Consider the following 25646-nt stretch of genomic DNA (forward strand, 5'->3'; position numbering starts at 1 on the left):
TTCAACTTTTTTCCTTTAGACTATACAAAACACAGTGCTAGAGGCAGTACAAGCCAGAAAATTGGCATTACCTTGCTGCTGAAGCGTCACAAATGAGTGGTTGGTAAAATGTGTTGTGAGGTTAAAATAAAAAACACTCACCAGCCAGATTGAGCTGCACTCCGCTGTGGTCCATGAGAGTGCCATTGACCCGATTGCTGAATGGTTCAAAAGCAGTTATGCTAAGCATCGCTGGCTGCTTCTTCCCTAGATATTCGTATGAACCCCTCCAAAGAGAGTTCTTAGCAAAAACCCCACTTGGCACTGAGATAGAGGCATAGAAAAGAACACAAAGACAAGAGCTGCTGTATTATACATTCAAGTGACTGAAATATTTCAAGAAAAAAATGTTTAATTAAGCTGCCTTACATTAAAAGATTACTTTAATTTATGATAGACAGTGAAACTTACCGGGTTGCTTTGTGTTGGGTGGCTCTTGCACCGTTCCTACAGTTTTTCCGCTGGGTCTGTTATCAGCTATAGAACAAGTAAGTATATATAGTGTCAGAAGAAGAGGCAGAACACACCTGTCATCGACCGTTCAAAAGGAGTACTAACAAATGTGCTTACAATAAATCAAAACCAAAAACATTTGGATCATAAGTGCAGAACATATAGACATTCTATGATTTAGAATTGTACTTATATATATATATATATATATATATATATATATATATATATATATATATGAATACCCTGTGAAGTGTACTTCGCAAGACATTATAAGATGATTGGACACACACAGTGGGGGAAAAACAGCTTTATTAGTTGTTATACGACTATGTTGTCTCACTCTCTGGTCTCCCAGAGGTGCTGTTAATATCCTTTCACAGCAAAAGGCCAGAACCCTACTTTCAGCTTTATTATAAAAGATTTCAGACTATGATGCATTTAGGGTTTAACTTGAGACTAATAGCATCTTCCTTCAGCAGAGTAAAAAGGAAATTGTTAATCTTATTTTTCTGCCCCATACGCTCTCAGTCGGCGTTGTAAATACTATACGGGAACTGATGTTTATCTGATGATATTTTATGGCAGTCTGGGCTTTCCAAAACCAAATCAATGCATTCCATTGGGCTAATCAGAGCTCTACTAATACAAAATTTCAACAATAACTTGATGAATTGGGCACAGCGATCACAGCAGTTGCGGAGAAGAAACAGGTGGACTTGGCCATTTATCAACATTTGTAGAGAAGAAAAATCACAAAGTGGTTGAAAACTGCAAATGAGTCAAGCAGATGGGATATACCAAAACACACATGTGGAATGAACGTGCTCAAAACAAATCGATCAATTTATTTTCCATTTGCATGTAAAAGCACATTTTAATTGAGTATGTTTTGGTTTGTGGGATCACACAAGTATTTATGAAGTATTTTGTACATACGTGCACACAGCGGAGGTTTCCCTGTCCAGCTGCCATCAGCCCTGCAGGTGCGGTGTTCAGACCCTCCAGAAAGGTAGAAACCAGGCTGACAGGTGTAGATGAGCGTATAACCCAAAGATGGCAGCTCTATAGCGCCTACATCTGCCTGTGCAGGGAGCTCTGGCTGATTACAGTGATGGGCTGAGGAGAGAAAGAAGAGAAAAAATCTTACATTGTGGAGGGTGTGTTGTGTAAAAACAAGCAATTATTTGTAATAAATCATTTTTAAGCTAACCAATGCACTCAGGCTGCATGCCACTCCAGGTGAGGTTGGGCAAACAAGTCCGAGAGATGGAGCCCAGAAGAAGGTGGCCCTTTCTGCAGCTGTAGTACACTGAACTACCAATCTGATGATGAAAACACACAGATAGTGAATACATTACAAGTAAAAATGCATTCGGGATGAACTGATAAAGGCCTTGGTTTGATGTGATTAGCACCTGGTAGCCTTGAGAGTTGTTCTGGTGGCCAAAGAGAGGAGTGCCAGGATCTACACAGCTGGTGTGACTGGGATCTGTAATAAATAAATAAATAATTAAATAGTAATAAAAAAAACAATACAACCACGACAGAAATACATTTGGAATCTGTATTTATGATTAAAGAAATCTAGTCTTCAGCAAAATGTTTTTTTTTTATTTATTTTTATTAAACTTTTAAATTGAAAACCAGTCAAAAACAACAATTACATTACAAAACTATCCCAATCACTTGTTGTATTCCATTTTGTGATATAATAATTTGTCAGAACAACATTTATCAGCTGACCTATGCAAGATGGTTGGGTTCCACTCCAGGTTCCATCATACTGGCAGTAACGGCGAGCAGAGCCAACCAAGATCAAAGGCGGGTAACACGAGAATGAAACGGAGGACAGGTATGTGAACCCTCGGTCTTCTCGCTTGCCCTGGGCTGGTATCCCTGGATCTCCACAAAATACAGCTGAGGGGAAAGTGAAACTCATTGAGGAAATTATTATACTATAAAGTATTGCCACCATCACCAGCTAAACTTTACAAACATCCAGTTAAAAGTTTTCTATGTGGCTTAAAATTCTTATGAACATTTCTGGTAAACCTCAAATTGTAATTGGACCCTTTATAAAAATTTGCACTTACGAAAACACTGTGGCCGTTCGCCGCTCCAGTTTCCTATGCCCTGGCAGGTGAGAATAGTGGGAAGGGAAAGCTGGTAACCCTGATTACAGGAATAACTAATGCTGGACCCCCACTGGAAGTCAGAGCCCACCACCTGACCATTGGGGATGCTGGGAGGCGCTCCACACACAATGGCTGTGAGAGGACACAGACAATCAATCACGTTGAACTAAACTAAACTAAAACAACAACCTAACCGTTTCAAGTACACAATAAATTTCCATTAACAAGAGGTGGATTCGAACCTTTGCAAACTGGCTTGGTGCTGTTCCATGTGCGATCCTTGGTGCAGATGAGCACTGAGGCACGGTCGGCATCCATAGTGAAGCCTGGTGAACACTGGAAGCTCACGGTGTGGCCATACGTGAAGTCACTGCCCAGTCTGATACCATTAGCTGGTACACCAGGATCTCCACAGTTAATGACTGGAAGCAAAGAGAACAACGTGAAATCAAAGAAAAGCTGAAAGCATTTATGGTGTGATAAGAGGAAGTCCATGGCTAAATGACAAGCGAGGACAAGTGTGCCAAAATTCGGATGATTTGGAAGCATTTTATAATTAGCAGTTTCATTGAAACAGATAACAAATTTAGGCAGAAACATTTTCATATTAAAAGGGCCATAAACTGGAAGCAACAAGATGTTTTATCACTCTTAGTGGTGCTTTTAAATTAATGAACTGTTTTAGGCGTCAGCTTTGGGAGGCTCTTTCCTCTAGTCACTTCCTCTAGTCTGAGGCCACCGGCACCTGCTCTGTGCCAAAGACACCAATGTGTCTGGAGCAGTAACGTTTGCACGTGACCACCATTTGCTCAGAGCCTGAACAGTGAGCATTGTGTTTTTATGAGCATGGTAAGTCACTCGGGTGGCTGCCAAGAGGGGGGACAGGGCTAGTCTCTATCTCTCCAACACAGGGCTGCTATGTAGACGTCCCTGATCAGCTTGTGTCCAGGGCTGGGATAATGGAGAACACTGTGCCTCATTATTAATTCCTGTCCCACAATGCATTGAAAAGCTTCACGCGAACAAAACCAATTCAGCTCCAGCCTCTGGATTCCTCAAGAGCTCGACCACTGAGAGCTGTACTATTCAGAGCAGTTTAACGTAAGAGAATCTGGAGAGTAAAACCGTTCCTTTCTAAAGCTACTTAAAGACCCTATGAAAAGACACTATGAGCGTAGTCGACTTATCCTGCATTCCATTCAACTCGGAAAGTAGGAATTTCCAACTAGCTATTTAGGAAATTGTTAAGGAAAGCCACTTATAGTTAGCACTTGGAACATGGAAACTTTCCAACTTAGAACTATCATTTGCTGAGATGGTGTATGATCACGGTGTTGCTCAGAGAGATGCATACGGACAGTGATAAAAAATTACTTTTAAGCAAATGAAATGCATTAATAAGTCAAAATTCCCATATTACAAAACTACTTCACAAGATAAATGAGGTAAACGATCTTCTCTCTTCATAATCCTACAGAATAAATGCTTACTTTTACCTCTGCTATTTGTTTGCTAGGAGCTAGTCTTTGTTGACAGGTGAACAACTGCAATGCTAAGGATAACATTTCAATTAGCTGAGTACACAATACTAACAAGCTTAAAAAAGCTCTTTTGATTAGAATAAGATTACTAGATAGCATGCAATCTTTTTAATCAGCAATTAAGAAACAGAGCTAGGATGAATCGTGAATTGCTACGTGCTGAAGCTATTCAGAAGTACTTTAGTGAAAAGTCATTTATATTTAAAATACATTTATTTCATACTAACAATTGTTCAAATCTATTAACACATTTAATGACGAATCACTTAAGACTGACTTTGGGGTATTTCACTATTTGGGCTAGTTCACATTTCTTTATAAATATGTGTTTTAATATCACTACTGATGAGGATTTTTTAATATTTTCAGTATTTAAATGCAATATATTTGAAGTGTACCTGAAGAATACTTGCAGTAGTTCCACTTTAGCTAGGGCAGGTACAGTTTAATTAGGGCAGATAACGTTGTCATACTAGAAAACAAATATTGAGCCCAAGATGAGCCATTGATATTTTTGGTTTGTATTCCCCCAGATAAGGTCTATACATTTAGTCAAATTAGTTCAACTGGCATATAGTGTTGATATATTTAAAGCAACAAAACTCTGATTTTGATTTCATGGGGTCTTTGAGTTCTACCTAAAATTTTAAAGAGCTAAGGTTACTAGAATTTCAGCAAACCCTTGTGACCTTGTGGGTAAATCTTTCGCCTTTGTGCTTAAACACATGCAGTCCTAACGAAATGAAGCACCTTTTTAATGATGCTAGCTTGAAAAAAATATGTTTAATCTATCCAAACTCCTCTTGAGATATTGATGGGGCACCTGTGCATTCCGGCATGTCTCCGGTCCAGGTGCCATTGACAGTACAATGACGAGTGAGCAGGCCGGTGGAGTAGTAGCCCTCTCTGCAGGAGTACGTGACAGAACGGGAAAACACAAGTCCATCGTGGAACTGGATCATGGAATTACGGGGAGTTCCAGGGTTGCCACAGGAGACCACTGTGAAAGACAACAGGAGAATATCAGATGGCATGCAAGGTGACAAAGATACATGATCAGTGTAGAACATGAATCTCAAGGGAGGCGCAAGGGAGGCTGGCTCACTACTAGGCATCTACACGATTCAAAGAACATGCCCCTCCTCCGACCTGGACAGTTATTTGTTAATTTAGCGTTTAATTAGTAAACACATTTACTGCAGGTGATTTCATACATTAGACAATCCTTTGCCCCAGGACAGGGCAGATGGAGATTATTCATGAGTGTGTGCCAATAAAGAGCAGGTGGACACACACTCACGACCAGGGATGCCACCAATATGGGCTAGAGGTTTGAGCACTGGAGACTTGCCAACATGAAAACAGAGAACTTCAGTGGTGAATACTGAGGTTAAAAAAAACAAACCTGTAATCATCTGTTATTACATACGCTAGTGTCCTTTGGCTCTGGTTTTACATTGGAAATCAAGTGGCGTCCTAACACAGTACCAAATATGATTATCAGTCGAACCCAAATTTGAGTGGTATCATTAATTTACCGCACGCTGTTGTCGGCATAATGTGTGAATGAATTTGTGCCAAAATACAGAGTTTCACTGTATAGAGAACATTTGATGTCAATTTGAGAAAACAAAATCTGCTTGATTTTAAAAGTGAATGAGCCTATTTTATTTTTGCACGATTTGATATTTTTATAGAATAAATAAGTATACAGTATGATTAGTTTTAAGTTTATTAGGTCACTTTTTGGCCACACTTTATATTAGGTGGCCCTAACTACTATTTATTGCTGAAGGTACATAAGTACAATTTACGTGATGTGATCATATTGTATTGCAAAACACTTTTACTGCTATTAAGTCGGGACACGGGTTAGGGACAGGTTTAGTGTTATGGGTAAGTTTAGGGGTAGGTTACAGTGATGGGTCAACATATAATGAAATTACAAAAATTAATTACAGATGTAACTACATATAGTTATTCTTAAAAATATAAGTACAATGCAAAAACATGAAAGTACACAAGAAATGCAATGTATGAAATGATTAATTTAAATGTAAATACACAGTAGTTAAGGACACCTAATATAAAGTTTTGTTTTTGAAGATCCAATTCTTGCTATTAACAAATCATTAACTACAGCTTTTGTACTAGAAGTAACTGTGTTGCCGTTTATTAATCATTTGCATGTAAAATGTTTTCCCTGCTTTCCTTTTATTACATCACGTTTCACCAGTTGACAACCACTATTTTAAATCATTTATCACATTATCATAAAGCACACCATTTCTGCAAAGAAAGGTCTATTTCCTCTTATAAGTAAATGCTAGGACATCAAACATTTGTGATAAGGACATAAACGGAAAAAGTCATCTTGATTTCCCCCTGCACTTTAAGACGATGAGCTTTTTATGGCGTATTCAGGATGTAAATTTATGAGAAGGGTTTTAGGTTGTTATTGATTTGCTCTCTTGAAACGTCGGCATTTTCTGAGAATCCACCTTTTAAGCCACCACAGTTTGCTGAACTGGCATGGATAACAATAGCCCAAGGGTCAAATCAATAAGAGAAACACAAACTTAGGCAGATACACAAGCGCACACATTTTAAAACGCACAACCCCCAAGCATTTGGGAGGCAGGGAGGGAATGAGATGACAGTGTGCTTTGTAAGAGATGCAAAACTAAAAATATCTGGAATGTTTAGGGGTGACTGTTAACAAGATGTGAGATAAAACAAATGGCTGGTGTTAAAAAAGCAGGGTAAGAAAAATGGCAGGCATCTCCACACGGGTAATTAACCTGGGTTTTCTGCTTCTCTGACATGCCTTTCTTTGGGTTGTCAGCCTGACTCTGCAGGCACTTTACACAAACCAACACGAGCAGAATAATAATGCTGTTTAAGAGAGAAAGAGAGAGTGCAAACACAGCAGCCCAGTGTCCAGGGGACCAGTAGGGCTGGCACAGTCGTTTCAGCATGTTGAGAGAAAGGAAACACGGTACGGGTAGAAGTGTAACATGTGTACACCCCAGGTGTACTGAGCCACTTTAAAGCTACAGCGCAGAACAGACCGGAACCAATCAAGATGAAAATAACTTCTCGCCAACCACTTACTACCTCAGTCTGTCAGTTTGTCTCTTTTGTTTTGTACAAGTTTGTGTGCACAATCAAACCACTATGAAATAACTTGCTGAGAAATTTGCATAGGCTGGGATTTTGGAGTGTAGCAGAATCTTCTAGAGGCAGAAGCGATTAATCATCTGCGTTCAGCTGCATTCTTCTGCAGACCACCCAGGTTTCATTTTTCTTACCGTGGCATTCAGGCTGGATGCCCACCCAGCTCCCGTTAGCCAGGCAGGTTCGTTCGGAGGAGCCCTTCAGAAGGTAGCCAGGCTCGCAGCTGAATCGTACGACGCTCCCTACGGTAAACTCCTCTCCCAGACGGATCCCGTGCACTGGGATGCCAGGGTCTCCGCACAAACCAGCAGAATCCCCTGAAACAACACACGTTCATATAAGCACCTGGACACTTATTCTTATGGCAGCGTTAACAAAAAATATATCTTTTAATCAATGCCATAATGTCAATTTTCACTTCATTTTGGTTTGGCATTTAAAACCACACATTTGAAAAAGCTATAATTCAGGAATAAGGTGGTGATTTTAGTCACATCTTGTTTAACCAACAGACACATGCAGTGAGAAAATCAATAAAGCTAAATCACTCCCATTAAAATCAATTGTTGTCTATACACCTTGAGTACCAAGACTTTCAAACCCTTGGTGTAGTGTCTATATACAATGAAAATGCCCTCAAACCAGTTCAATTTAGATCCTTTGACAGTGGGTGATGGGAAAACTACTATCTAGATGCCTCGCAGGACTTTCAAACTTGCTCTCTATTACGTTAGATTTTTATTTAAAGAGGTTAACTGAGATTTACACAAGATGATGAGTAATTTCATTCATATTTATTGAACAACTCTCTGCGGTAGACCTGGCAAAGGAGATGAAAAAGAGGCATCACAGCGGCTTGGTTTAGGTGATAATTTACTTTGGATAAGAAAGCACCAGGGACAGAAAATTTCCCATAATTTCCCTGCTCATAATGCCGACCTGTGCGCTCCATGGTGTTCTTCAGCAAATCCTCTTATTTTGATCCACTGATGCATTTACAAATGATCTTTCTATTCCCTATATATCCTCTGTAATTCTCAACAAACAATCACTAATTTGAAATGAACGGTGAGTCTTTTGGAGAAGGGCAAACTAAATATTAAAGAATTACTACTATTTATATACCGGATATCATCTTCGCAAACTCAAACTGACAGTCCAGTTATTAACCACAAGTTGTCTAGCACAAAAAAAGCCTAATGCACTTTTTGACAGCTGACAGAAAGAAACAGCAATCTTTTGAAAAATACGAATGTTATGAATTGTGACATTAACCTGTCAGTGGTTTTACAGCCAGGGATGAAGCTCTTCTGGCATATCTGAGGGCTGCATTGGACTGATGTGTTTATAGTGGAGCAGGGCAGCTCATTACCTGGCAGGCATGTGGGAGTCTGTGTCGGCAAGCCCAATATGAGAAGATTAAACCAGTTTATGAGGGGACACACTCTTTGCCCTTCTGGATGCTGCCTATATGGCAATATTGTATTACCACCCACTGATCTGGGCTGTAATCCTGAAGCCATTGATTCATCATCCCACACGCTTACGAGACCTCAGAGATTGTGCTACATCAAATGTGAAAAATGGAGCCATGCCCCACTACATATATATATACACATTATATGGACAAAAGTATTGGGGCACACCTCTTAACTATTAAATTCAGAATTCAGGTGTGTCAATCAGACCCATTACGGCAGATGTATAAAAATAAACCACCTGGCCATGGAGTCTGCATTTTTTAAAGGGAAAAAAATGTTCTGAAGAGCTCAGTGAATTCTGTGACCGGATGCCACCTTTGTAATAAGTCAGCTATGTAAGTCAGCTTGTGAAGTTTCAAGCCTGCAGGATATTCCACGATCAAATGTAAGTATCATATGGAAAGTGGAAGCGTTTATGAACAGCAGCACCTGAGAGACAAAGTGAAGTCCACATACAGCCACAAGAACAGGTCGTGCATGGCGCATAAAAATCACCAATCCAATCACCAATTAAAAATCACTCTGCTGATTCCAAACTTTTGAAATCAGCATTAATATCAGCCTACTGTGCTTCACTGAATGGGTTTTAATAGACGAGCAGCGGCGCGCAAGCCTCGGATCACCAATGGCAGATGCCGGATGGTGTAGTGTGAAACACAACGGGCTCTGGAGCAGTGGAAACCTATTTTGTGGTGTGACAAATCACGCTTCACATTAAGCTTAATGCTTCAGCATACTAGGGAGTGTTGAACAAAACTTTGCTTCTAACGTTGTGGGAAAAGTTTGGAGAAGGCCCTTTCCTATTCCAGCATCACTGTGCCCCAGTGCACAACACAAAGTTCACGAACAGCCGGATGTTTAAAACACCTTTGTGATGAGCTGAAATGTCTTGATGTCTTGTCCAACATCATAGCCTGACCCCACAAATGCACTACTCAATGAATTGGCAAAAATCCCTCATAAATAAGAATAGTAAGAATAGTAGCTGTTAGATCGCTGCAAAGGGAAGACCGATTCTATATAAATGTTTATATATTTACAGTTTAATGTTATTATTAAAGTCCATGTTTGTGTAATGGTCAAGTGTTCCAATAGGGAATAATAATAATAAAAAAATAACAAAAATAGAGATAAGATTTTAGTATAGGGATGCATTCTCACTATTAAGTAAATGCTTATTAACAGTCCTATTAACAACATATTAGCTGTTTATTGGTACTTATAAAGCACATATTTTGCATGACCATACTCTACATCCCTAATCTTACCTATCACATAAACTTAACTACCTTACTAACTATAAAAAAAACAGCAGCTTTATTGAGTTTATAGGAGTTTTAGGAGGTTTTAGGATTTTATTGAGGCAAAAGGCATAGTTAATGGTTTATTAATAACTTTAATTAAATAAAATAAAATGAAAAAAATACATGTATTTATTAACATGCATTCATATATTAAATGTATATTTATTGGTGCTATTATTATTATTATTATAAAGTTAGCAAAAATATTCCCCTCTTTTTTCATTAGTTTACATTCCCATGTGAGAGAATCTCCCAGTTTTTTTCATATCTACAAAAAAACATATTACAGGGTCAATTAAATATAAGAAAAAATAAGCAAATAAAAATGAGGTCAAAAACTTTTTGATTGTAAAATTATTACTGCCATGAAGACATGGGACATTTAGATGTACTCCACATGGCAACACATTTAATTCAATTTACACAAAGTATCTTGTTCAAAAGTTTTCAGTTTTATTATTGCTGCCTGTTTAGATATCAGTAACCTTTGCGATAGCTGTGATAGCTACAAGTCCTTGCTTTGACCAGAGTTGCAAAGCTGGATTCCGCCATTATACAGTCAATGTGAGGAAGAACACGAATGCGAAGAGCCTGCTGAGGAACCAAAGAACCAGCAGTACCTGAAGATTTTTTCAAGACAAAGAATGTTTCGAAATGAAAGCAAGTAGTCTAGTGTGATGCAGATATATTTCTAAAATATATTTATATACCAATAAATGACTAAATACAAAAATAACAATAAAGACAGACAGATGTGCAAGTTGAGCAGGGAAAAGATTTGAAGTACCAGAGCAATGTGGCAGGGAGCCGCTCCACTGGCCATCCAGCTGGCACATGCGGGTGGTATTGCCCACAACGCTGCGCTGGCCGATGCAGCTGAAGCGGATAACGGAGCCCACTGTGCGCCTGTCCCCCGAGATCTGTGCATACGGAGGCATGCTGGGACGATCACACAGAACCACTGCGGCAGAGAAGAAAAAAAGGGCAAACCTTACCTACAGTGCACAAAGTCAGATCACATGTATAAACAATGCAGAGTAAAGCAGGTTGTAAAATGATTTGAGTGATGGTTTATAAGGCTAAGATGACTTACAGAGGCACTTGGGTAGGGAACGGTCCCATGTGCCGTCACCTTGGCAGCTCAGAGCGCTGGTGCCCAGAAGGTAGTATCCAGGGTTACAGCTGTAAGAAACTGTGGTCTGGAAACTGTAACGATGAGGACCGCTAGGCAGGACATGTCTGACACCATTTTCAATATGTCCCGGTTCAGTGCAGTTCACAACTGAGACGCAGATAGAGTGGGCGAGAGAAAGCGAGAAAGAAAGACAGAGAGAAAGAAGGTTATGGCAATTCAAAACTTTATGGTCAGATTTTTTTTTTCTATGAAAAAAATTAAGCAAATATATTTCAAAGATTTTTTATACATTTTATATCTATTATGTTATTATTATATTTATAAAACTGTTTTTAAAAACTGTTTATAAAACATTTAAAAAAATTCAGTTTTTTTAAACTTTTAACAATCTTAAAACTATTTCACTGAGTAGGAATGAAATAATACACAAAATTTTTTTATATAAAATTAAATATTTTCAACACTGATATTAATAAACGTTATTTAAGTACCGAATCGGTATATTATAATGATTCCTGAAGGATCATGTGACACTGAAGACTGGAATAAATGGGAATAAATTACATTTTAACATATATTAAAAAGAAAAAAAGTAATTGCAAACTATAATAATATTTAATATTTTACTTGTTGAGCATAAGAGATTGCTTTGTGACTGTTATCAATTATTAAACAGTAGTTTATAGCGTACTGTGCCTTAATTAAGTCAACTGTTTTTTTGGTATAATTAATTTAATTTAAAAAAGACCTTTGTGTACATTTCTATCTTGGCAGCAGAAATTCATCAAATGATTACAGCATGGTAGGGAAAAAAAATATAAACAGACATCTATCCAGATACATATATCAATATATTCTCTGTTCAAATCTGATTCATCCTCCACAACAAGACAAGGCAACTGTGGCATGCAAATCACATCCAGCATTCATTTTTTTTGCCTTGTTTGTGCCATTAATTGATTTCTTTAGCGAACTGTACGAATTAAAAGACGCTGCCAGTAGGCACAGTTTATTTTTCCTGATATCCAACTAAACCCTTTCCCCCACACAAAATGACAGAAAAAGGCGATTTACAAAGAAGATTAAAGGCTTCTAAAAAGAAAACATCTGTAAATATTTGAAACCCCATAAACACAAACAGTTGCTTCATTATCGCCTGGCTGAGGACATGAACTGTGCTGAGAGAGACTAGAGAAGGAGACATAGCTCTGGTGTGTTAGTTACGAGCCAAAAACATGCAGAGAATGAGAACACAGAAAGACAAAAGTGCATAATGAAGAACCTAAAACAGATATCAGCAGTAATTTTTAGTCGTTCACGCATTGAAAGGAAACAAAATATACAATAAAGTGCAAGTGCAATTGAGCAAGCCAAGATGCTAAGACAAGCCATCGTGTTAAACTATGTTTTTTTCTTTGAGTACTTCAACCGACTCAGATAAACACACTTCTGGCGACATTTTATGTGCAATTATGAGGAAACAGTGAAGCCAAATGAAGAGGACAGGCTTCCTTATTTGACTCTAGAGTGTTCCTTCTGCTGTTTCAGGCCAGCAACGTTCCCTTAAAATCTCTCCGTTAGGGACAGCTTGTCAACGGAATTAGACTTTCCAGGGTAGTAATGCATGCTAATGCCTTTAATAGCTCTTAGCAGAGCCAGCCAGAGTCATTTCTATGATGCAACCATTTATAACAAATATACTAGCTTGATTTTCATCTTAAATGCTAATGGTTAAGTTACAAATAAATACAGAAATAAAATCAATAGAAAGAAAGAAAAGAAAAGCAAAAAAAAGAAAAGAACACAGGAAAACAATCTGTTTATTTGTGCTTGGCCGTAATACGATATTAAAATTGATGCTCCTGCTGGTCAGTGGCAATTTTTGAGGAGACGTGGTTCAATTATCTGCAGATATGAGTCTAACCAACTTATCTGTGTGGTTTAGGAGGCCATTTTGGAGGTAGAAGCGGCTCACTCAGACACAAATTGCTGCTGATTAGCGGGGCTGTGCAGAGGCCTACTAAATTATTGATGCAGCTCCGAGCTCATAGCATTTTTTACCGGCTCCTTTTGTGCCATTAAACGGGCATCTTCCCACGCTCAGTGCTAATGACGGACCATGATGGAGAGGAGACCGTGACTGATATGATCAGACCACTTCAACTTCCTCAGTCAGAGTAAACACATTTATAATCTAAAGAGGGGATGGATGATGCAACTTCAAAGATTCAAATTAAGGTAATTCAGATCAATCAGAGTGATGCCATGCATTCATAACTTGTGGAATTGTTTCACTGTTTGCAGAAAATATTAAGCACGTAACTGTTTTCAACACTGATGATAAGAAGTGTCTCTAGCGCACAGAGTCAGCATTTCTGAAGGATTCTGACACTGAAGACTGAGGTGATTGCAGTTTACATTATATTTTAAACAGTAGTGCACTTGGCTAGTTAGGAACATTTGGCTTATTTATGGCAACTCCTCATGAAACATCTTGATTGTCATTGGCTGGATCTGAGTGAGTCAACCCCAAGAAAAATACCTTTTTGAGTAAACAATTAAAGTAAAACAATTGTTTGGTTGATTTTCACAGAATTCAGTCACAATTAAGTCAGGTTAACAGTAATTCATCAAACAATGTTTCACAACAGGTTCAAGGGACTCATGTTAATATTCTAAGTTGACCAACAGAAAGCTGCTTCTATAGTCCCATTTCATATTAAGTGGCCTAAACTACTGTGTACTTACATTTAAATTAATAATTTGATGCAATGCACATACTGTGTAAATTCACGTTTTTACATTGTTCTTTCATTGTACTATTTTTTACAAATATTGATAGGTAATTACGTCTGTAGTTAATTTCTGAAATTACATTTAAAATTACACCGTTGACTCGTTGACCCGTTGATTTAGCATTTAATCTTATGCATTGCTGATACTATTGTATTTATTACTGTTAAGTGCTTCGACACAAGCTGTATTGTTAAAAGTGCTACATAAATAAAGGTGATTGACTTAAACCTAACCACACCACCAAACCTGTCCTTAACCTTAACCTTACCCTTATCCCATCTCAACTGCATCAAAAGTGTTCTGCAATACAATATTGAATACAATAAGTACACTGTACTTAATGTTTTGATGCAAGTACACAGTAGTTAAGGTCACCTAATATAAAGTTTTTTTTCATGAAAAAAATGCTGTTATTTCTCAGCTGAGGATCATTAGAACAATTAGAACACATACTCTTGTTCCACACCATGCTGAGTTATAGAGCAGATTTGAAAAGAGTAGTCAGTTTATTTTAACGTAACAGAACGATTCATATTTCCTTGTCATTTCCACACATACATACTGCGGACCACTGCTGATGATGAATCCATAGAACTTACTTTTACACTTGGGCAAAGCGTTGCTCCACTGGCCGTTGGGCTGACAGTGAGACTTGATTGCACCCTGCAGAACATACCCAGGGTTGCAGGCGAAACGCACAATGTCGTTCAGGTTAAACTGTGTTCCCTGGGTCAAACCATTAGCAGGGGTGCCTGGATGTCCACAGGTGATGGCTACAGAACATCAGAGAGACATATTAATATCCATTTACATGATTATTTTATTTCTCAGGGGCATGCAGCTGTCAAAAGATGTCATATCAGATTGCTTAAGCAACACTTACGGACACAGACGGGAGTCTTTCCGGACCAGCGGTGGTCCTGCTCACAGATGCGAACAGACACGCCGATGAGACGGAATCCAGGATTACACTGGTAAACCACACTGCCTCTGTAGTTGTAATTCTCTCCAATGATCTGGCCATTCACAATAGGCTCTGGTGTGCCACAGTGTCCAGCTGTCAAAGAAAAATATTGGAAATGCTCATTTGGAGAACATAAGGGTAGATTTTCTCAGATTAATGATGGTGTCCCATAATGGAAGTAAAGAGACTTACCAAGACATTGGACCTCAGCTCCACTCCACAGGCCATTGGACATGCACTCTCTCACTCTGGAGCCCACCAGAGTATAACCCGTGTTACAGGAAAAAATTGCAGTCGCTCCGTACACGGTTAATGTTCCTATTTTATTTCCATTTGGAGGGGTTCCAAGGTCACCACAGGAAATGACTAGGTAAAATCAAATTCATAAATGCATTAGTGTTTTGCTATGAATGCAGAATTTCATTTTAAACTCTTGAAATGTACTTTTCCCTCAGCCTTTATTTGGTATGTAAATTGACTTTTGTAAATGATATTATGACATACTAGATCAGGCGTTTTCAATTAAAGTTTGAAAATCCATCCATCCATTCTTAAAACCATTTACAGCAGATTTCCAAACAAAAAAATAAATACATTTGAAAATACTATGGTCTCAAACCATATGTCTTATATGTCAATATATTGCACTCACTTTCACAGGATGGCCTTGGCTCAGGGTAATCCCAGGTGCCATTAGCTTGGCAGCGGATAACCCTTTGACCCTTGTAGAAATATCCAGGGTCACAGGTCAGCATCATCATGGCCTCATATTTATTCTGCATTCCATAAATAAGCCTCCACCTCCCATGATCCACTGCGGAGTGACCGATGTCAGGGCAGGTCACAGCTGGAGGATCAAACTTAGTGATCAAAATTTGTAATTTGATGAATTAATTCATTAAATTGATTCTTTTGCAAAAGTGGTCTATTGATTTCCAAGTTTAAACTAAGTTTTGATTAAACCAAAGATTAAACGTGGCCAAGCCTTTTCACGTTAAAGAAAATGATATTTAAAATGAAACTTTTTCATGTCTTTCTCTTATCAACCTTTTATGTAAATAACAGTTAGTGTGGTGCTTATGAACTCACGGACGCAGCGAGGGCGGGTCTCCATCGGGCTCCACCTCCCAGACTCCTGACAAAGCGTTGACACTGGCTGAGCATTGGCCAATCGGAAACCAGGATTACAAGAAAATGTAACTCTAGAGCCGAGAGTGAAGTCCTGACCGATGACAGTGCCATTTACCGGTGCAATGGGCATCCCACAGGATACAACTGTGAAGGAAAGAAAGATTCTGACTTCAAAAAAACGCACTCAAGTATTTTCTCACAAAACCCCAAGGAAAGTGGGTATTTCTTTTCACCATTGCAGTTCAAAGAATACTCAGTGCAAACACACTCTGTGAACACGCCAAAAGCAGCAATGCGACTATGCAAACACAAGCTTGCAGTGGTTCTGGAAAGTTAAACAAGAGCAGCTAGAAATCAGTGGGCACAAGCCAAGATGTAGATTATGTCTGGACATGGACTACGCCAACATCCTGTATAGCCACCAGTGAATCAGAGGGTACTGAACATAAACACAGTATAAACACAATGATCTCTCTGGCTTCAAGTATTTGGGCACTTCAGCCATATGTAAACATAGGAATGTCACAGATGGTAAAATATCTATCATAATTTATTATTTAAAAAAATGCAATTACCGTAGAAACATGCTGACATTTATTTAAAAAAATCAAATAAAAAATGTATTCATTATATATATATATATATATATATATATATATATATATATATATATATATATATATATATATATATATATATATATATATATTTTTTTTTTTTTTTTTATCAAATTGTTTCAAATTGAGTGTGTCTAAAAAGTGTCTAAATACATTTTAGCACCACTGTGTCAAAATATAACAAGGATGACACTAGGATGACAGGCATTGCTGATTAAAAAAGTTTGAACGCCCATAGATCTGCCTCCTCATCTTAATTTGTCATTTAGCAATCACTTCTATCCAATGTGATTTAAAGTACACTTACAGGGATATTCCCTCCGGATCAACCCAATGTTAAGTACCTTTCTACAATAGGCCAAAATAGAAACGATTTCATGATTTTTAAAGTTCCTGACTGGCCCCTCGTTTCTTTGAACCTAAAAACTTCTGATGTCCAGCCCAGATCAGAAACCGCTATATTATTCTCTATATTCTCCAAAGTCATTATAATGCCCCTTCTTTCAAAGGACTGACACATAATGGATTTAATATCCATGCTACTCAACTTTCAATCAATCAGAGTCAACTACGTCCTACTTTCGAATGCGAAAAAGACCTTTCACCATGTTCAATAGAACTCTAAGGCTCTCGGCCTAAGGCATCTCACACTATCCCGTCAAAGAGAAATTCACCTCTGTCACCGGTGAGGCCTTTGTTAGCCAGGAAGTGGTGAAAAAACGCAGCACATCTGAGACTGCAAAACGGTAGACCCCGTGGAGGCCCCTGCTTTAGTGGATGATAACTGCCTCTTTCTGAGTCTCTCCCCTCGGACAGCACATTAGCAATAGTCTCGCAGCTATGGCTCCTGGCTAACCCATTTATTGTGATGAGCAATTTGACAGATGCAGCCAAGCCCTAAACATTGATTGAATACGGAATTAGCCACGCCGGCGCCGGCCTTTTGCAGAGAGTTCAGCGAGGAGAGCCGAATAATCACCTCCAGACTTTGTCCGAGGTATTTTAGACAAGATTTTCAGACTCACCTTGGCAAAGAGGCACTGGAGCGTTCCATTGGTAGATGCCCTGAGGGGTGCGGGTGCAGGTGGCGGTGGTCTGGCCAATCAGGTTGAAGCCCCGGTCGCAACTGAAACGCAAGGTACTGCCAAGCTTCGTGCCCGTCTGGCTATGCACCGAGCCATTCACAGGAGGCTCTGGGGTACTGCAGTATGCCGCTGTAGCACACAAATGTAAACACGGCCAGAAGTCAAAAACACATCAGCTGCTTATTGCGTTTCGATTCCTCATCCTGTTTACTGGAAATAGCGGATATTAACGCAGCCGGCAGCTGAGGACTGATTAAAATGATGCACGGTATTGAATCAAAGGAACTTGTGGAAGGTCATAAGTGATGGATATGTAACAAAAATGGGTTTTTTTGTGTGTACGATTTGTTTGTCTAAACTGTAATTCAGAACGCAACGAGAGTCATTATACAAAGTTATGCTGGTTGGCATATGCAATCCAGGCCACGTTCTCTCCTGTGGCACATCAGGCATCTGAGATCAGATCTTTGCAGGCTGTTCTCCTTGCAGACCAAACAAGAAAAAGAATGACGGTAATGATACCAGCACAATATAAAAGGAGGTATGGAGGAAATTAGGAGGAAATGGGGCAGGAATGCAATTTGTCGCATTATTAATCGCTATGACCGCATTACAAGCCTTTCTGTTTCACGAGTTCACATATTCATAGAATCCTTCAGTGTTACAGGTAAACAGGTTTGGCTAGCTGCCCGTAATGCAGGGGCTTGAGGAAGTTGCCCCCTGGACTATTTAATTAATGTCAGTTAATTAGTGTAAGATTAGTGGAGGTTTTCTGGAAAAGGCAGAGACGCTGATTACTACAAATCATTTTCTTAAGCTTTCATTTTTCTTACCCTTAAAGGAAGCAAAGTTAACTTGCGAAAGCACACTGCACAGGAAATTAATTCTAGATATATTCAAGATACTCTATGTAAAAGAACATGCAAAAATACTGATTAGGAAAATGATTTTGTGCAGTGTAAGCAACCGCTTATGTATATGCCCTTGTGTTGGATTAGATGAACACGCTCTTGCCGAACTTCCATTTAAATGCCATTAAAACAATTCTAATTTCATTCCAACACAATGTCTAGCAATGATAATTTCCTTTAGGAGAGTGAGGGACCACTCACACAGGACACATTCTGGCATTAAAAACAGCTAGATGGCAATAAAAGGCAATAAAATGGAATAGAGCGGAGGGGTCTTGAGACATTTTTTTTCAAAGCTGAACAGCTGTTAGCTATAGCTACATTAAAGTCATATTAAAAACACTGTGCTGACGACACGAGACTATGCAATAGTCAAAGATGCCCGTCTGAAACATGTGCGTGGATCAACAATTGAAAAAAGGGACAGATAGAAAACAATGTGCCCCCTGCTAATAACCCATAAATATTGTTTTTCTTAATGTGTTGTGGATTCAATGTGATTTATATGCACTAAAATACCACATCACCCCAAAAACAGGATTTTAATTAATGTTAATGAAGTTCAAAAAGCACATTATTCATGAACAGATTAGAAGTTTTAGAATAGAATAGTTAGAATAGTTTTAAAATAATTATTTATTAATTTCTATAAAAAAAAAATCAAAAATATAATCAAAGTTATTATGGTTCATATATTCAGAAAGCATGAACATCTTGTCACTTTTGATCAATTTAATGTGTCCTTCCTGAATAAAATTATTAAATTAATAATAATAATAACAATTTATTTTTGTTCTTAGAAAATCAAGAAAAAAAAAATCCTGTCTCAACTTTTCAGCAATCACCAACACATGAGAGGAAACTGCACTCAAGTAATTTCATGGGAATTTAGCTCTTTACAGAAAAAGTAAAAAAAAAAAAGTAAAAGCTAACCTACTGTGGGACAAGAATAAATAAATAAATAAATAAATAAAGATAACAGTAATGGAAGGGCAACCATCAAGTTTTTACAAGGCACAAATCTTTCTAATGATCAAACCACTGAGACATAAAATGTTTCCAGCTTCTCATCCATTAGCCCTGACTGGAGATTATAGATAATGGACAAATCTGAAAGTTTATACATCATGTACCTGTTGTAAAACTTTGAATAAAACCTGCACTAATGGTTTAAATAGCTTAGAGTGCGGTTTTAGAGCAGTTTTGTTTTGTGCATCATACCTCTCTTGTGATAGAGCAGGTGCTGGCCTCTAAATGCCTAAAAGACTCCTATTGATTGTTGGCCACAGAGGTCTAGCTGTAAGAGAAGCCTTCGTAGAGATTTAGCCTTCGTGCTCAAATACTTTGTGCATCTGCGTCAACAATTCACAGTGCTGCTTCCTACCTGACTATGACCCAGGAGCCCCAGCTTTGCATTTAATGAAGTTACAATACCAAAAAAATAAAAAAAACCCTTTCATGCTCCTTGGCCCTTGTTTTTAAGTTACAAAATTTATGCTGTCAATCTTCAACCTTTAACCTGTTCCGTTTCTTATTTCTTCTAAAAGAAAGGCCTTCAAACTTCTCAAAGCCAGTCATTTAGCAAACCCCACACGGGTGATGGTAGCAAGAAAAGGTCAGAAAATAAAACGAAAAATGAAGAGAGAAACAAAAGCGAGAAAGAGGCGGAGTGAAAGGACCCGCTACAGTTGATGAAGTAACAGCCTGTGGAGATAAAAGATGGATTGAGAAAGAAAACGGTACGAAGCTTTGAATCTGTCCCACCATCTGTTTTTGCCCCACCAAGGTATCGCTACAGAAGGGAAACCATATTGAGGAGGGAAACCTAGGTGTGCTGCCGCTGCTAACCCAGACTGTCACTGAGCCCTATATCAAAAATCCATCATGCGAGGAGAGAGCAGAAAAAGCAAAACAAGCTGATGCCGAGAGAAAGGACCCTGATGAGCCAGACAAAGAGGTGATTAGTCATTCTTCTGAAACGCTAATGATTAGGAGCATACGGAAACTTTTTAAATATTTACGGGGTAATAACTCATTTAGAATCACGCCATTGCTCATGAAACGGCGCAATCAGGTCTTGATAGCTCGTGGCGGCGTTTCCTTGCGTAATTCTGTTTTTGCAGCAGGAAGTAGTAATCGGTCGTTTTGTGAACGCGTATCTTTTACCGTAAGTTGTCATAAACATTCAGGCAGATGAGGAATCATCTGATTTATTAGATTTTGTCATTTATAAGCCAAGCTCATTGGTCATGGGTCATTTTGGCTGATTCATTAAAATAATTGGCTCGTAAGAGTAATTTCTTCATGAATCAAACTACACTTACACCATGTGTTTGTTTTTACGAGCGAGTAGTGAAAACGCATTACTATTACTTCACGGTACCTGGTCTTACTTAAATTAATTTCTAACTTTCCAAAAAAGCTAGCTGAGAAACTACGTGCTAGTGTACCTTGGACAAAACCATTCGCAATCTTCCCATGGTTCTTCATTTGAATACAAAAATATCACTGATTGTTACAATTACTGGCAAAAGGAATGTTTGGAAATGTAACTTGATTTTCTACTGACACACTTGAGCAAAACATAAAAGTAACTGGCTTAAAAAAAATGAAATATACACTACATAGTAATTAATTTAAATGGAACAAAAAAAAAATCAATAAATTGATTTATTAGTTTAATTTAAGAAATTGATTCATTCATTGTGTTTTGAGAGAACTCCTAGTCCACAGTGAACAGGGGCTTTGGGAAATACAAATACAATCAGTGTGTTTTAATGATGTGCTTGAATACTCACCGGAGTAACGGATTCGAAAGCCCTTGTGGCTGGAGGTGTGATCGAAAGACCAGTGCAGGTAAACCTTGTTTGCAGTGCTAGTAATACTAAAGGGAGATGAATAGTTCCCACTCAGAGAAATGAGCAGTGGACTCTGTCTTGATGGACCTGCAGGATAAAGCGAAGCATAAAGTTACCATGAATGTGATGCATCTTTGGTGCACAAGTTTCGATTGTCAATTTAAAATGTATGAAATGTGATTTACTGAAAGTTGGAGTAAGAACTTACTAAAACTATCTAAACTAAAAAATAAAAAAAAACCACACAATCACTTTATTATTATTATTGGATGTTATCTTCGCTTTTATTTTGAAGTGGATAAAATAATAATATATATATATATATATATATATATATATATATATATATATATATATATATATATATATATATATATATGTATCTTTCATGTCTCTATCTGCATCTCTCATATCTCTTCCTGTCACTATCAGTAGCCACACATCTTGCCAACTTAAAATAGACATGTTTACCACCAGCAGTGATACCAGTGGTGTGTTTCTGTCACAACATAGCCTCTCCACCTCTCATAGTTAATGCTGAGTGACAGGGCTCTGCTCATAAACTTCACTGGCAGTACTTTCAGATCAGCCGAACTCTGATTCAGTCCAGAGAGGTGTGCGTGTGTGCGTGTTAAAGGCCATTCCAGACGTCATGTTAGCGCCTGTGCCAAGCTGCAGGGAGGTAAAGGGATCTGGTGTGATCTAGCTGGATTTGGCATGTTGTGAAAAGCAAAGTCTGCTTCGTAGCGCAATGGGAGTTGAAAGCGTAATCAGCATTGAGCACGCCAGCTCCCCTCAGGAGTAGCTCACACTGCTCCCAGATGACGCGCAAATACACACCAGCATAGGCGCTTTATCAGCCTCAGAAAAAAAAAAGCGTGTAGCACAATGTGATTGCGTGAGGCCTAGCTGTCATGTGCTGCACTCTCAGAATAAAAGGTAGACAAAAGTACCTGTTTTTAATTCACGGCTTTCTCTCTTTTTTTTTGATTTGTTCATTTATTTAATGCTTAGATTTAAATAAAAGTACTATAAGAATAAATAATATTTTGGGGAGAATATAAAATATTGCCTAACAAACTTTCATAAAACAATAAGACAAAATAATACCCAATACAATTCACAATAGAATCCAAAAGTAGCATTTTTTTTAAAAAATAAAAGATGCATACAATTAATTAAGAGTGATAATAAAGACTTAATATTATTCATTTTTAATGAAGCTTAAAATGTAATGAGCCTCCATGTGTATAAGATGACCCCTCTGACCCGTAATCCACTTCCTAATCTTGGTCTAAATGGGATCACTTTGACCCCAGCAAAGCCACTGACCTAAGAATGGCCCCAAACAGACCTCTGTTGGCTAAAGCAATTTCCTTTGCCTTTTACAAAAGGTTTTCACTGTGTAAAAGCAAAGGTCATCCCTTTTGGCCTCTCTTCAACTGTCTATCTTGCTCAACACAGCAAGGTTACCTGTGAGGTGTATGTCAGTAATTGTTTTGGAAGGAGAAGAAAAAACAGCTCTTTGTGACCAAAAACCATGTACGAACTAGCTTTGCTATGAAGTTTGTACCTCGATTCAATTTCATCGTAAAACTTTATTACAGCATCAATCAATTAATCAGTAAATCAAATCATCTCTCTCTATATAAATAATATTGTTACAAAATATGCACACAAAAACAATAATATAGGAAAAAATATGTTTACTGAGCAGCAAATCAGCATATTAGAATGATTTCTGAAAAATAATGCAACACTAAAAACTGAAGTAATTGCTCCTGAAAACTGCACTATTTCACAATGCTCTTTTTTATTGTATTTTAATCAAATAAATACATGCGTAAATCATAGGAGACTGCTTTACAAAATATGAATAGCATAACATTTTTACATTTTTAAACTGTAATTAATAATACATTCATACCTTTTTTTTAATGTTTTTTTATAGTATAGTTTTTAAATTTAGATTTAGTTATTTAGCAGATGCTTTTAGGGTCCATAGAGGGGTGTTAGAAGGTCAAGTTTTTTTTAATTAATTTTTAATTAATCAAAATGTTTCATTATTGAAAACAAATAGCTAAAATATAACTATAACAGAGAGTGCTAGAATTAGAAGGTCAAAAAAAAAGTGTTTTGGCCCTTTTTTGAAGATGGCTAAAAGCTCAACTGCTGAGTTGGGCAGGTCATTCCACCAGAAGGTAGAACTTGATAATAAAATAAACTCTACTGTATATTTATGGATGGTCCTTCATGAAAAGAAATCCTTAGCAAAAGCTGTGATAAATCCACTCACCATCAAAGATCTCCAGCTCATCAAACTGTCTGCTAGTCTGAAAGTGTTCAATGGTGAAAGTGATGTTGTAACCTGAATCCACCTTCACCACCCAGGAGCAGGACTCAAAGTGCGGAAGGCTGCTGCCCGGCGACTGACTCAGGATTATTCCCGTGGAGGCGGTCAATACCTCATTCATAGGACAGGTAACTGTGAAGAAGACAGACAAGAGGTAGTTCAGCTCGATACGTTATCACATACAAATTCCAAGAAACAATAGATGTAACCTTCAAAGCAACTTTTATTATTACTCTCAATTGCCCAAGGAATACACAAAAGGAATCTTTAAGAACACTTGCAAAAAAAAACCAACAACACCACACAATTACAGATCTATAACTTCCTTTAATATGACACTTCAGATGCAATAGAAAGTGTGCGGCCTATTGATCACCCAACAATTCAATGCCGAATACAGTCTTGCATGTACATGCTTTTGGTAAAGCACGTCGATGATAACACAAAGCACCCCAGGCCAGTGTGTCATGACACAGAGGATTGATCACTGTTGTTCACACAGCTGTACAGCCTGGCTCAAACCCTCAGTCTGCAGTTTCATCTCTCAGTCATTGATATTCCTCAGAGGCCCGCTGTGACATTTCCACACACTTTTACCTTGAATTATCAAGCTTTATGCAGTGGCCCGTCTTGGGCGCTTCTCTCAAACCTCGGAAGCCTGTCTCTTATTCTCTCTGCAGCTGTCGGAATACAAAGCAAGCATCCAAACACAAATCATGACATAAAAGGATAAACCCTCATCTCTGACACAGTTCTATTATTTTGTCTCATTTCTTCCGCGTGACGTGGATGACATGGATGAGAGGCCCTGTGCGAAACCGAACCCTGTATCTGACGGGAAGGGATTGTTATTATCAAATATTTATGACACTTACGTTTCGGATATGAAATATGGATTTTCTATTACTTGTCTTGCTAAATAAACACGCTGCTGGTGTGAATACTTCATGATTGAATTGAGATCCGAATGAGATTATCACGAACGGAAGAATTGAGAATTTCGAACCTCACCGCTCACCTCTGCTTATCAGAATATCGACGGCTGCGGCCTGCCAACACCCCGTAAATAACATGACCCACGGTAAACAGTTTTGTTTCTATATTTGGCCTCTTTAATTGGTCTTTTAGTCAGTCGTTTAGCCCTTTAATTGACTAACATTTATCCCACGGGTCTGTGGACTGATTAGGATGGACGTTAATCAAAGCCATAATTTCATGCATACTGTGCACTGTCCGGCTTTACGTGTCAAACCTGAGATAAGTTATTATTATAATTACATCCAGGTTCACAGTCTGGCGAATTGCTCCGCTGACAATGATTAAATTATAAAAAGTTGCTTTGAGAATTGATATGATGTAAATCACACTCATTCTTTCTGGTTGAGATTGAGCTCGACGGATACGACCGGGAGCGATACGGCTGCTGCTTTGACACGTTTCCTTTACGAGGGTAAAATATAGAAGCTCTGGGACTGGCTACAGGGCTCGGAGGTGATATAAAATCTGAATGCGGTTTCACTGGAGGACAAACATTATCATGGATGCATATCGATGCCCGTTTGAGCCTATCATCACTGCATAAAGCCTAATGCGCTCAAGTAAAAAATACACCGTCAATAACCTACATCTGTGCATCCTGGAGCTGTAGCTCACAAATTACATT

At 38.3% G+C, this 25646-nt stretch overlaps 1 protein-coding gene across 1 annotated transcript in view; it reads right to left on the minus strand.

The window, feature by feature from the left end:
• Positions 1-25646, minus strand: part of csmd2 (CUB and Sushi multiple domains 2) — a 241845-nt gene that overhangs the window by 9600 nt on the left and 206599 nt on the right. The window contains 20 exon segments of the mRNA XM_043218014.1: positions 142-303; positions 451-516; positions 1432-1611; positions 1706-1817; positions 1911-1984; positions 2239-2412; positions 2589-2762; positions 2873-3052; positions 4995-5171; positions 7483-7665; positions 10921-11094; positions 11227-11415; positions 14664-14837; positions 14948-15121; positions 15221-15394; positions 15681-15875; positions 16118-16303; positions 17802-17990; positions 21571-21717; positions 23927-24115. Coding sequence (XP_043073949.1) covers positions 142-303; positions 451-516; positions 1432-1611; positions 1706-1817; positions 1911-1984; positions 2239-2412; positions 2589-2762; positions 2873-3052; positions 4995-5171; positions 7483-7665; positions 10921-11094; positions 11227-11415; positions 14664-14837; positions 14948-15121; positions 15221-15394; positions 15681-15875; positions 16118-16303; positions 17802-17990; positions 21571-21717; positions 23927-24115 — 3273 coding nt within the window.

This window comes from Puntigrus tetrazona, chromosome 19 (assembly GCF_018831695.1).
Source record: "Puntigrus tetrazona isolate hp1 chromosome 19, ASM1883169v1, whole genome shotgun sequence".
Lineage (NCBI taxonomy): Eukaryota > Metazoa > Chordata > Actinopteri > Cypriniformes > Cyprinidae > Puntigrus > Puntigrus tetrazona.